The following is a 14,051-nucleotide window of genomic DNA, read 5'->3' on the forward strand; positions in this document are numbered from 1 at the left end:
AATATCTGACAAATCGTGGACATCTGTGTTACCTTCTGCTGTGAGATCTGGATGATCTGAAGGCTCCAGTTCTAAAATTGGAACTATTTCACTGAGCGGCATCTTGTCGACACTCAACGTCATTCACATGGAGATTTACGTTTATAATATGACAGACCCAATTGGGTCCTAAACTAATCAAAGATATTAAAAGATTAAAGTTGCTGCTGTCTTGTTTTTTTTCCAAAAATACAATTTTGCATCAAACACTCAGTCGCTGGGCAGCTATGTAGTAGCCAACATGGCTTTGAAAGTCTGGAAATGTAAGTGATGGTGTCACTGATGACGTCAGTAGACATTCAATATCAAGATTCCGAAGACTATTATTCATATTAAAGGAAAATAGCAAAAATATGTAGACTCGCACTCGGTTGCGCCGTAGTAAGTGGCTGGTAGCCCACAGCTTATTCTTTCGTTTTTTTTCTTCTTGACACATGACTTTAGTAGCGAGGGTATTAGATACAAAACCCCGTGGAACGTTCCCTTTCTCGACTATTAAACATGATAGACATTACTCTTTGAATATTTTCATTCACTGTGTAGAGTTTACAGCGAAAGTTAATTTCATTAACCAACAGTGTAGTCAAACAAGAAAAAAATGTATTAGAAAGTATATAAACAGTACAAATTGCACTAATAGTATTCTAAAAAGTTAATATTATGAATTCAAGTAATGCTGCATTCTAATGACACCAACTCCACGATTCTTGTATTTTTCCTTTAAAAAAGAAAGATAATCATGCTAAGCATAGAAAGAAACTGTACTGATCAGTTTTGATATGTATGACAGGTATGGCTGTAATACAGGGGTCAAGGGTTAAAGGTCGTAACCTTCATAATATCACGCCTGGCTAAAGATACGAACCGCTGAAACACATCAAGGATGCGATGACATCAGTAATTAAACCGTGTGAACTTTCCACTACATTGTTTTAAAGTATTGCTAAGAGAATTGAATGTTCATTAATATTATGAAATAAAATAATTCTGCATTGTGCTCGCATCAAAATAAGCATTTCCTGTTCTTCTCCTTTTAAAAAAAGGAACATAAGCAATTTGATTTCATGTATTTCTTATTTTCAATATTCGAAGATACCTAATTCGTTTTTAGTTGTTTGATCGGTAAATGCTTTTAGTTAATAATGGGGATCTAGCAGGATAAATGTGTTCATGTGAATGTTTTGATATATTTTTTGTTGGATTGCAATATATTTCACTGAATGAAGTTATCACAATGATACCCTGTTTATAAAATGTTTCACCGTTTGCTGATTTTTCTGAAATGTAGGGCACGCCAGTGAAAGTTACACCCGGACCCTAGTTTATTGATCTGTAAGTGTTTTTAGGTGAAAGGGTAGATTACATGTGCAGGTCACATGAATTAATGACATTTTGCAACCATATTATTTGACCGGTGTTCGTCAAGTACCTGGTACGCTGTAGTCATTGGCTTACTGTCAGGGTTTCAATGACAAATCTCACAGTTTGAGAACAAGGGGGGCGGTTTATTTGCAGTGACTGTACAGTGGTTAAAATTGGACGTGACCTGTTTTCATTACTGTTGCATCAACACACAGATGGAGGTATACACATATTCTACGCATACTAGTATGCAATATTTACTTCTACTGGTTCTTATTTACGTGTCGTACGTGAGAACTCAAGGTATGTGATTAATGTACTCGTGAAAGACATTCTCTATATAGACTGAATGTTTTGATTTCAGATTGAGACATCATGAACACTTTTATTACCTTTATATTCATTCACTTAAATTTGTTAAGTACCACTTCAGTTATTTTTGCACTATTTTACCTCAACCGATTTTGTTAGAATTATCCAGCAATTGCAGCAATTGAGAATAAAGGCCCATCTATGCATTCGTGCATGGATATGAAGGATTGTCTCTTCTGCTTGATGGCAGACCGAAAGAGGATTCCTATCTCATGATGGGATTAACATGTAAATTAGACCGGAGACTTGTATCTACACTAAGTCAGGACTTTTACCATTGGGAGAACAGAAATTGGTTTTGAAGTTGGAATTACCAGCAAAAGTTGTATAAAATCTAAGTGAATCTTGTATGTCAATGTATGATATCGCAGCCCCATATGACTTAAATTACGAGGGTAGGGTATCCGAGTGCAAGTGTCTCAATCAATTTTAGATCCAATAGCAGGACAGTTTGCGGTATTTTTTATTTCGAAACAGACTGTTGTGCTTCCAAAAACACAAGCGTAGAGCTTCTTGAGATAGTAAGAGACAACGTAAGTCTCTAGGGTAAAATACAAAATACCACAAGATACATTTTGCTAGAGAGTGAATTAAACAAAAGTGACCGTACTATATAGGTCAACACTATTAGACTTATGAAGCAAAGGAAGTCTTATAGCTATGCGTATATCCAATCCAAGTTTAATAGTCTGAACTTACAACAATTCTGAAATTATTGTACCTTTACCAAATTTACTTGGAAGTAGTCGTCAGTGGGTCATGTGATTTTTAATCTACCATGGTAATGAACTAACTTGATAAAGTATATGGCGAATTTGGTTTATTTGAAACTTCTACCAGCCACCTTAGCTTTTAAATTTCACATACATGCAGAAATATACAACACGCATCAAAAGGTAACACGCCTTCTGTCACCTATAACAGGATAAACAACCATTTAATACAATGTATTCACTTGTATACTATTTCAAAAGGATTAAACGTGAGGGTTAAACTCACAAATTATATTTAGAAATGTATTTACAGGAGTCCTTTTAGTTTTATGTGAAAACATATATAAAACTGTCTAGCTTTGACACACCCCCTTCTTCAAATACACCTTTCCCTCTCATGTGTAGAGGAGTCAATCAACATGTGATCGAAGTGTGACAAATATGTCAGATGTGGACGATGACGTCAACTGAACTCTAAGATTATATCTATCCTTAGATCAACCAACGTTCACTTAGGGGGTCAAGTAGCATTATGCTATTTTTCTGACTCCCATTACCTACCTCAGTCTACTTTATAGTCCGAACTGTAATTTTCTTTCTGTATGGATAATAAACTTTATGTACTCTTCATTTGCAGTGACATAAGCATCTTCCTTGCCATCAATTATAATTTCAAAACCTAAAAATAAAAAAATAGCATGTTTCCAATAAGCGACGACCCTAAAAAATTCTTTCATGGAAAAAGGTAAAAATGTGACAATTTACTTCTATTGACCTATATATTTTCTTGCCAAAGTATCAAGGTTACTTTTGTTAAATCACATTCCATAGAGAAACGATTTCATTTCAGCCTATAACAGCAAAGTCTGCATATTGTGTTTGTCTACTTCTGAATCACATATAATTGTCTTCGTTTCATTTACTTCTTTTACACTTGATCATTAATTGTAATGGACGTATTGTGACCAATGAGCATATACTCTTTGGGTCGACGTAATTAAAAAGAAGTGAAATAAAATTAAATCCCGTCCTTCCTACACTATTTTCTGAAGTCATGTTATCGAAAACAAACATTTTTTTTCAAAGGAATTTTTTTTTAACATTTCTCCCTTTTGATTACCATGGTAATCCAACAATAATGAATTTAGATCCCCAACTCTGAGATAGCTATTCTAACAAATCTGTTTAATAGTTGGAATTCAAGACATTCAAAATCCCCGACACGAATAAATGAATTGTAAAATTGTTTTGTCAAACTTTAAGTTTCAGTTCAGTATTGGCTAGATCACATCGTGACTATTTGAAATTCATTAATGTGTCCCGAACTGACCACGAATTCGATTCTACCTTACGAAAATGTAGGATACAAAATATGTCAATATCCAAGTTGAAATATAACATACCTATCTCCCCTCAACTTTGACAATATTAATCAGCTAATTGGCACCTTTGACCAATTTACAGACACAGGAGATGGTTTTATTTGTGATTTTGAGAGCGACATGTGTGGATTGACCAACGATGGGGGAAATCCATCTGACTGGGTTAGAAATCAAGGTGCGACACCAACGGCGAATACCGGTCCCACCTTTGATCACACGAAGGGAACAAGTGGAGGTAGGTAAACAACAAACATACAGTAATGCATCGATACATTCAATAAGGACTGCTTTGTAACTTTCGTAAGGGAAGGTTATATATATATATATATATATATATATATATATATATATATATATATATATATATATATATATATATATATATATATATATATATATATGATATGTAATTATATATATATATATAACTCGGTGAGAATCAATCTGCTAAAGGGATGTGGGTTCGAATCCTGCACGTGTCATATTTCTTTCCTCAAATTGATTTAATTTATACTTAATTTGGGTGAGTTTGATTTGCTTCTAAGTTATTTTGTATTTTGTATATATATATATAATGTATGGACCAAATTATGTTGAATTTGAAGAGTGTATTTTTAAGATATGACCTAATTACCGAAGGTATCAGTTATTCAAATGGACGGTTTGTAGTAATTACAATATTGTCTTCCCATGCTCAGGCTACTACGCTTTTGCTAGTGCGATGAAATTGGGTACACGCGGGACAGCTAAAATATCCACCAAGACATACAGTTCAACAAGCGGTAGCTGTGTTAGATTCTGGTATCATATGTACGGTAAAGACTGTGGATATCTCTCAGTCATTGTCAAAGATGTTGACAATGGGTTTGACACAACAGTGTGGAAACGATGGTTTGATAAGGGTGACCAATGGTTACAAGGTGAGGCGAACTTGGAAACCTTGGGATCATATCAGGTAGGTGTACCCGTTTTTACCTTCGGTAAGGTAAGGTAAGGTAAGGTAAGGTAAGGTGAGGGAAGGTTATAATTTAGGGATGAAAAGTATGTGTGTGACTAGACTGTGTGTGTGTGTGTGTGTGTGTGTGTGTGTGTGTGTGTGTGTGTGTGTGTGTGTGTGTCTGTCTGTCTGTTTGTCTGTCTATGTGTGTGTGTGTCTGTACCTCGTTTTGGTATCAACCACCTTATCTGGTTCATAGATTACTATAATAATTTGTTCTCATAGTCACTTACAGAGAGTAATAAAGTACTCATCAGTGTAGACGACCTTGTAGCTGCTCCAATAATTTACAGTAGTAGTGGTATGTAGATAGCATGAATTAATCAAAGATTTATCAAATTGAATTTTAATATTCATATTTTCATATCAGATAACGTTTGAGATGTATAATGCAATATCATACCAACGATATGAAGGCGATCTGGCTATAGATGACATTCGTATAGAGAGTGATGCATGCCCGGATATCATGGACTGTAATTTTGCTTCAGGGACCTTGTGTTCGTTTGTAAATGACCCTGCAAATGATTTTGATTGGTCAAGTCAGAAAGCTGTAGATGCTACAAATGGACCAGATAAGGACCACAGCTTTAATAGTGAAAATGGTATGTTGAATTATAGCTGAAATCCTGGTTCACATCTGCACAATTTCAGTTGTTTTAATTTACTTCTAATGTAAACGTTTATTATCACCAGCTGTACTTAGTCAATATATTACTATGATCAATAAAATTCCACGGTGGCTGAGCGGTTAGCTCGTACACCTCTTTCCCGTACAGTCTGGGTTCGAACCGCCAGGTGTCGGCTGGTTTTGATTTCAAAATTTAACCAGGGTGATGCCCAGTTTGACCCTGCCGAACGAGGTAGGTTTTCCCTGGGTACTCAGGTTTTCTCCTTCTTCTTCAACTCTAGGGCACGAGGGCGCTGCTCTTATGGCAAGCATTCAACAAATTTCCAAATTTATTTGGACGAATAAAGATGATCATTACAACTGTAACTTACTTTCTAAGTGCATACATTGGTGTTTTAAAAACAAGGACATGGACATATTGTAACCTTATGATTATTATATTAGATAAATTAATAAAGAGTACTTTTTAAACTTTCAGAGTACTTTCTATATCTTGAAATGACAAGCGAAACTGGCAGTGGAAAGATAGCAAGACTTCTGAGTCCCCAGTTAGATGCAACAGATATCAACGGAAAATGTTTGCATTTTTGGTAAGAAAATCCTTGGGTTTAACTTTATCGCTGAACATACGCATACACTCAACAAAATCTTTACACATAATTTAGTCTTTATACAATCTTGGGTTACAAACACTGACCTAGTCTTTGCTCTTTCCCACTTTTTGTATAAAAGTACAAAAGCAAAGTAAAGTTGTTTAATTCGAAATTAATATGTATTTCTCATCCACGTCGCAATTCAATGCCCCGAACGGTCGCTAAAGGAGTAAGCCTTTACATATATGTTTTGTGACAGGTACTATACTACCGGTAATATTGGCAAATTTACAGTGTATGTAAATTACACAGCAGAGTTTCCTGGAGAGCAGCCATATTGGGTAATTGAAGGAAGCACAACAAGTGATTGGTCGAGAGGATTTGTTCCAGCTGTTGGTAATGTCGATTACAACGTAAGTTTTTATAGAAGTCAATACTTGTCGATACATCAAGGTTGATATGCAATCAGGGCCTGTCACGTGTTACATGTGATGTCAGTCTTTGTCATGTGTTATCTGTGCAGCCAACAGTGTTTGTCACGTGTCATGTGTGATATTGATGTGCCATGAAATTGTGGAAATCTTTGAAAAGTGAGCTTGCTGTATAATATCTATGATCTATGATATGCGCTATCAGAGAAAATAAGTGCTTTCAACGCTGGCAATAAATTGAGTCATATTTTACAACCTTTCTAATTAGATTATCCTTGAAATGGTAAGTTCCGGCAGTGCTGGAGCTATCGCTATTGATGACGTCAGGTTTACAACTGGTTGGTGTAGCATTTCACCTTCGTCATCAATACCCCCACCAATGCCATTCACAGAAACTCCAACGCCTCCACCAGGTAATATTTAAATCTCCGAATATTCAATACTTGATATCAATATAGAATTATGATAATAAAGCAAATGAACTAGGGTTTTCACAAAATATGCAACATCCTGTCGTTCATTTTTTAAATATAGCATACCTTCTTTCCATTCTTAGATCCTAGTGAAAACGATTGTACTTTCGAGTTCAATATGTGTTCATGGACTCAGTCAGCTACAAACGATTTTGAGTGGGTTCTAGTGAAAGCCAGATACAATGAAGCCCATGGACCAGGTATTGATCATACAACGGGCACAGGTTGGTGCATAAGTCTATTTTTTAAAACAAACATCCGATACTTCAGATATTTATGCAAATAGAACCGACCTTGATTATATCCTCGCATCTATCACACTTTTTCCACCACTGTTTAGTCAGTCATTGTTACTACTGGTTGAATCAGCTAGTGAGTAAGCGAGAAATATTTAAGCAATAAACCACCCCTGAGGATGGCACACCCCGAGGTTTGACCAGTTGACGACATATAGGTATGAGGGTGACGCGTCACCGAATGTCTATATGGAGTCAACTGGTCAAAACCAAGGGGTATGCCATCCCCAGGGGTGGTTTATTGCTCTCATATTATGCCAGTATATTGAAATTTGCAACAAACATTCTTTTTAAAAAAATGGTAAAACAAACTGAACTTTGAAGTGCAGGTATTGATCGGCCCAGAACCTGAATATCTGTTGAATTACAATTGTGATGCCTGGGGACGATATGAAGTCAAGGACAACGTCACTAAATTTATACTTATACGATGAATAGTATAATATTGTCCTGCGTATATATGTAGTTTTGCTTAGTTTGTACAGTGGCAAGTTCATTTGTGAATGTTGTGCAGCCGATTTATGGTGCTTATACGGTGGCCATAATGGATGCACTCGGCAGTGATCGAAAAATGAGTATTCTATTCTTATTTAGGGCCTGTGCATATATTACTGTTTTAGACTTGTTAGTTTGATGTCTTGACTAATACGATCTCTCGATTTGCACAGTGAATATACTGGTATAATATAATAATATATAACACCAAATTAATGAACACTGATTCTTCTTCTCACGGTTCGTGCATTACAATACATACACAAAAGTGTACACCGTATGTAAACACCAGAATTTGAAAATATTTCCTTGCACATTCCACAAGACTGTCTCTGTAATATATAGCATTTCTTCAAGATAATGTATATTATGTTCACTGTACATGTTCAGGTGATGGATCATATATCTTTGTGGAAATTGAGTCTCAGTCAACTGGTGACGTTGCACGAATAGCTAGTGACGTCATAACTGGAACTAGCCAATCTTGTGTAACATTCTGGTATCACATCTATGGTACACATGTGAATACACTTAACGTGTACAAGAAAGAGACTGGTGACTCAACCACCGGAATAAATATTTGGAGGAAACAAGGAAATGAATTAGACGAATGGATTTATGGCTATGTCCCCATTTCATCCCAGAATGAGTTTCAGGTATAGTTTGTTGGTATATCCATAGACTGTCTATGTTATATCTTATTTTAAATTACTTAACGATCAAATACACCTTACCTGACAATAGGTCAATGACCTTATAATGCATATTAAATTCATTGTCCTCACTGTATAAGGTAATGTTAATCTCAAATATAAGATTTTATTTCTTACGCTCACACATTTTGTGAATGATACAAAAGAACGTAAAATAGGGATCACCGTTTTATTTTCACAAGTGCTTAATTTTACCTCTCACACTGGGAGGTCATATAAAAATTATGACTGTATCTGTATCTTTGTGTTTCTGTAATTTAGTTTTATAATACAATTCTTATGTTGTCATCTTTCATTCAAACACTTATCGTAATATGCAACAGAATCGCTACAATAAACTGTCAAATTATGTCAATTAGGCTCATTAGTATGCATTCTCTGAAATTCTACTGAAACTTATCTACAATGTAACCCCTTGTACTATCTGAGCAACTTCGTATCGCTTTAGCTGTTTTCCACAGAGATGCTGTAGCAAGTTTTAAGTTGTCAGGTAAACGATTTTGAGCTTCTATACATATATTCCAATTGTGTTGGCTCAGTTCACTTCATATACATGTTTTATTTACCAACTTCTACTTGCATTAAAATTTGAATGGGAAAGAACTTCTTTCAAACGTGTCTCTTGAACAATTAAGAATGAATGGCTAGACTTTTAGAACATTAAAGACGTTGATATTTCAATGAGAGATTATTCAAGATGTCAATGAATTGCATTATGCTAGATAATTTTTGAAGCGAAATGTGGAAGTGGTTACCATGGAGACATAGCTTTGGATGATATAAGATTCGTCAATGGAGATTGCCCGACTCCACGTAAGCATAACATTTCTTATTTATTGTCAACAATTTCAAATGACAGATAGTTAGCCAGTTAGTTAGCAAGATAAATATACTGCTATTTACTGTTTATGGTATAATAAAGTACGAGGTTATAAGTGTGCAGATGATAACCGACTCCATGGGTGCACAATGCAAGACTTGTTATTGTTGTCCCATCCTTGTTTGCCTGTATAGGAAATTGGAAGTGCAATAAACAGCAAAGAAATGATGTCGTCATCTGTTAATAAAATATTGATTCTGTCATAATAAGAATGATATCAATGTTAAACATTGACCTTCATTGAATGCATAAACAGTAAGTGAAATGATGGCAATTATCTATGGAAATCACATTCATGAAACATCTATATATATATTTCAATATGTAAAATAATCATGAAATAAGCAATTCATAACATCATATCTATGAAACGTATCCAAAGACAACAACACAGACAGACAGGCAGAAAGACAGAGACAGACAGACAGACAGAAAGACATAGACAGACAGTCAGTTAGTTAGTTAGTTAGTTAGTTGGTTAGTTAGTTAGTTAGTTAGTTAGTTAGTTAGTCAGTCCGTCGGTTAGTTAGTTAATCCGAGAGACCGACAGACAGAGCTTTTAATATCCTCCTTCATTTTTCATCTTTTGCAGCACATTATAGTTTTGCTTGTGACTTTGAGAATGAGGGCTCCAAAGCATGGTGCGGATGGGAGACTGACGAGGACAGTGACATACAGTGGAAATTAGGAACTGGTGCTACCAGAGAGCATCCCAATATCGGCCCTCCCATTGACAGCACAACAAGAACTGAATTAGGTATGATAAGATAATGAATACATGTACTATGTATACTAAACAGCTAGCCATGCGTGATACTGACAGCTCACTGATAAAACTGATAATTAACTTTTTTGTTCGTATTCTGCGAGAACTTAGGATTCCCAAAGTCAGCTGGGTGTCCACACACTTATGAAAAGCTAGATGTCCACTTAATTGTAGTGTAATGTGTCATACTGCCATTTCATTTATTAAGATTTGTTTCTTCTTGAGATCTAGAGTTATTAATTATTATTTTACTATTATGATCTAGGTCACTATATTTATATTGATGCCAGTGAGATGGAGGAAGGTCAATATGGGTCAGTCAGGGGAGCATATACGCAATGGGATACCAAATCAGTCCAAAAATGTCTTTATTTTTATTATCACTATTGGCATGATGCAGGGACGATGGTTGTATTGAAAGAAGTTAGTTGGTTGGCTTACACTTAATTTGGCTATTATAATTCTTTTCGGAGAAGCTTGACAAAGCTGTTAAACGAACTATCAAGATTAGTATTTCTGATCACAAGGTTTCATGTTGAGATAGACACAAAAAAGATGACATACAAACATCACATACACAGTGTGTACTTTTGATTTAGCTCATGGTAATAACTAGTAACTGCATAAAAAGAAACAGTTTAGCTGGCTGCTGACCATGGATTTTGTTTGAACATCAATAAATTATACCTCATGTCTGTTGTAATTGTAGTTTGCTGTAATTGTCACTGTGATATAGACGCGGGTTATCGTGATGTAGAACAACCACAGCACAAATTCCATATTTTCTGTTGAACCTGGCTGTAAACAGATGTGTTGTATATCATGTGTAAACAATATGTATTTTCATAGATGCATCTTATATTATGGTGACTAACCTTTATTGCTAGAAAAAAGTCTTTTCATCAATTAACTGATTATCTATATGTCACAGTATATTTACGATGGTGTCACATATAGACGTGTATTTGGATACATTACTGGATGGACCTGGGGTAACAATTGGGTACGTGCTGGACTTACGAATATTTACTATGAACATCCTAATGTACCCTTTACGTGGATTATTGAAAATTGGGTTGGAGGACTTGAAAAAGGTGACATGGCTCTTGATGATTTATTTCTTAGGGATGGTAACTGTCCAGGTAGAGGTTAGTGATTTTTTTTCAGTATTGAAAAGAATAGAAATGCATACATTAAATGATATATAAATATCTAATAAAAATACATAAATAATTTAATGAAGAAATCAATAAACAAAGAGAAAAGAATTAAATAAAAAGTCTATAAACGGAAATGACCGATATCTATCATCTAAAATAGATGTGATGGCATATGAGCGAGCAACACAAGTCTTATGAAACAGTATACCACTTCAACTTTGTTCTTCATCAACTGTCGATAAATTCAAGAAGGACATCAAGACACATCTGTTTGCAAGAGCTTTCTCTAAACTTTTACATTGATCTACTATTGTTCCTGTTCAGCGCCATAGAACAGTAAGTCGTATTATGTTCTGGTGCTATGTAAATTATTTTGATTGATTGATTGATTGGTTGGTTGGTTGGTTGGTTGGTTGGTTGGTTGGTTGGTTGGTTGGTTGGTTGGTTGGTTGGTTGGTTGGTTGGTTGGTTGGTTGGTTGGTTGGTTGGTTGGTTGGTTGGTTGGTTGGTTGGTTGGTTGGTTGGTTGGTTGGTTGGTTGGTTGGTTGGTTGGTTGGTTGGTTGGTTGGTTGGTTGGTTGGTTGGTTGGTTGGTTGGTTGGTTGGTTGGTTGGTTGGTTGGTTGGTTGGTTGGTTGGTTGGTTGGTTGATTGATTGATTGATTGATTGATTGATTGATTGATTGATTGATTGATTGATTGATTGATTGATTGATTGATTGATTGATTGATTGATTGATTGATTGATTGATTGATTGATTGATTGATTGATCGATCGATCGATCGATCGATCGATCGATCGATCGATCGATCGATCGATCGATCGATCGATCGATTGATTGATATAGGTAAGGATCAGAAGGTTTGGATTTTCATTCCAATGGAACTAATATTAAAATGAGGAATATTCATCTAGCGATATGAATCTCTTTTCAGGAACAACAGACTTTGAGACAGGCATGGATATGTGGGTTAATACTCATGATGATAGTATAGATACAATTGATTGGCTGCTTGCTTCTGGCAATAGCAAATGGGGAGTCACAGGTCCTAAGGTTGACCACACGTCTGGAACAGCAGAAGGTACATAACATATTTACAGTCAATGGAAAAGGTAACATTCATGCCATGTCGAACGTTAAATGTGCAACAACACCATTCAAACTATCATGCACACATTGACTAATTTGGCCCACACAAATACATACAAGTACTCTCGTTATTGTGTATATATCGGAATATTCAGGTGTCGAAACAAATCAACTGTTGTTAGTGTTGACCACACATGCATGCATGCATGCATGCATGCACAACGACAAGTTGGTGCAATATTTATTAGTGTGACCTTTCAGAGAGGTGTCGAAAAAAATCAATTATCTTCACTCTAAGTGGTGCTGCCCACACATGGATGCATGTTACCGTCGAGTCAATGGATGGAAACTGATATTTGAAATTGAGACAGAATAGGTTGATTATTTTGGTAGCAACAGCACTCGACAACTATCTTGCGAGATTAAAATTGACGGCTAGAAATGTTTCATAACAGTTTTTTCCTTTGTCATTTCAGGTCACTATGCACTGTTTGACGTGTCGGGAGGTTCAAAAGGTGACAATGCACAGATGAATAACATACCTTTTTTATCGACGTTCAGATGCCTGACATTTTGGTATCATATGAGCGGTAAAAACATAGGCACTCTAAGAGTACTTTTACGAGACACGACTCTAGGACCGAACTCAGACAGGTTATTATGGACCCTGAGTGGTCAACAGACGGAACAAGATACATGGAAACAAGCACAGGTTCCTTTTGTTGGAATTTATGATGAAGCGGTAAGTTGTGCTTTACGTCAATTTATACAATAACATAAAATATCAACTACCTATGGTTTGTGTGAATGTGTAATTATGCAATGTCTTGCGGTATCATTCTGTCCTGGTGCGACGATTGTCCTTAAAACAACAACAACAACAACAACAACAACAACAACAACAGTGATATATATATAAACATTGAAGGAACATCATGAATACTAAGATGTTGCATTTCCTGAAATTGTAAACATTCTTTATCAGTATGGTAAACATTAAAACCTACATCCTTTTAAAGCCAAGCAAAGTTACAACAGTTTTATATACACTAATCTCGCCTTTGAATTAAATGCTATTTACCCAGATTGTCCTTGAGGGAATACGTGGGTCTGGTAACCAAGGTGACATTGCAGTCGATGATATTTCATTAGAAGGAGATACTTGTGATGACATCATTCCTGCTGAAGCTAGACCAAGTACATCAAGTGAGTGTTCATCAATGTTCTTAGAGTGTTCTTAGTCAAGTCTCACAACACATGCAATCCACAATGTTATCAATTACTAGTATATGTTAAACAAATATTTTCAGTACAGATTGACTTATTTAATTCCGTGTAATACAGCCCAATAACTTTGTACTCCATGTGTATGATATATTATTGTACATAAATGTTACTCGAGTGCGCGTTTGTTAGAGTGTTTGAATCTTTGAAATCGTGTCTTCATTAGTCCGGATATGAGGTTAATTCCTTCCATTATTTACAGATGATAATAATACAGGTGTAATAGTTGGAGTGGTTGTCAGTGTCTTTATCATTGGTTTAATTGTTGCTGTAATCATTGTTCTGTACGTACGGAGAGATGAACTTGATATGTAAGTAAAGACATTGGGTGGCAATCTTTAGTTACTAGGTACATATTAAGAATGATGACGATGA

At 35.6% G+C, this 14,051-nt stretch overlaps 1 protein-coding gene across 1 annotated transcript in view; it reads left to right on the plus strand.

The window, feature by feature from the left end:
* The first annotated feature begins 280 nt into the window (after positions 1-280).
* LOC144452056 (MAM and LDL-receptor class A domain-containing protein 2-like) overlaps positions 281-14,051 on the plus strand; it is a 13,946-nt gene continuing 175 nt past the window's right edge. Inside the window, exons 1-18 of the mRNA XM_078143066.1 lie at positions 281-302; positions 3,951-4,103; positions 4,567-4,823; positions 5,236-5,470; positions 5,975-6,086; positions 6,349-6,502; positions 6,789-6,933; positions 7,077-7,217; positions 8,175-8,440; positions 9,220-9,310; positions 9,970-10,134; positions 10,409-10,566; positions 11,075-11,291; positions 12,238-12,384; positions 12,869-13,134; positions 13,478-13,598; positions 13,879-13,946; positions 14,026-14,051. The exon at positions 14,026-14,051 is cut by the window's right edge and continues 175 nt beyond it. Coding sequence (XP_077999192.1) covers positions 281-302; positions 3,951-4,103; positions 4,567-4,823; positions 5,236-5,470; positions 5,975-6,086; positions 6,349-6,502; positions 6,789-6,933; positions 7,077-7,217; positions 8,175-8,440; positions 9,220-9,310; positions 9,970-10,134; positions 10,409-10,566; positions 11,075-11,291; positions 12,238-12,384; positions 12,869-13,134; positions 13,478-13,598; positions 13,879-13,946; positions 14,026-14,051 — 2,744 coding nt within the window. The remainder of the gene's footprint in view (positions 303-3,950; positions 4,104-4,566; positions 4,824-5,235; positions 5,471-5,974; positions 6,087-6,348; positions 6,503-6,788; positions 6,934-7,076; positions 7,218-8,174; positions 8,441-9,219; positions 9,311-9,969; positions 10,135-10,408; positions 10,567-11,074; positions 11,292-12,237; positions 12,385-12,868; positions 13,135-13,477; positions 13,599-13,878; positions 13,947-14,025) is intronic.

This window comes from Glandiceps talaboti, chromosome 22, assembly GCF_964340395.1.
Source record: "Glandiceps talaboti chromosome 22, keGlaTala1.1, whole genome shotgun sequence".
Taxonomy (NCBI): Eukaryota; Metazoa; Hemichordata; class Enteropneusta; family Spengelidae; genus Glandiceps; species Glandiceps talaboti.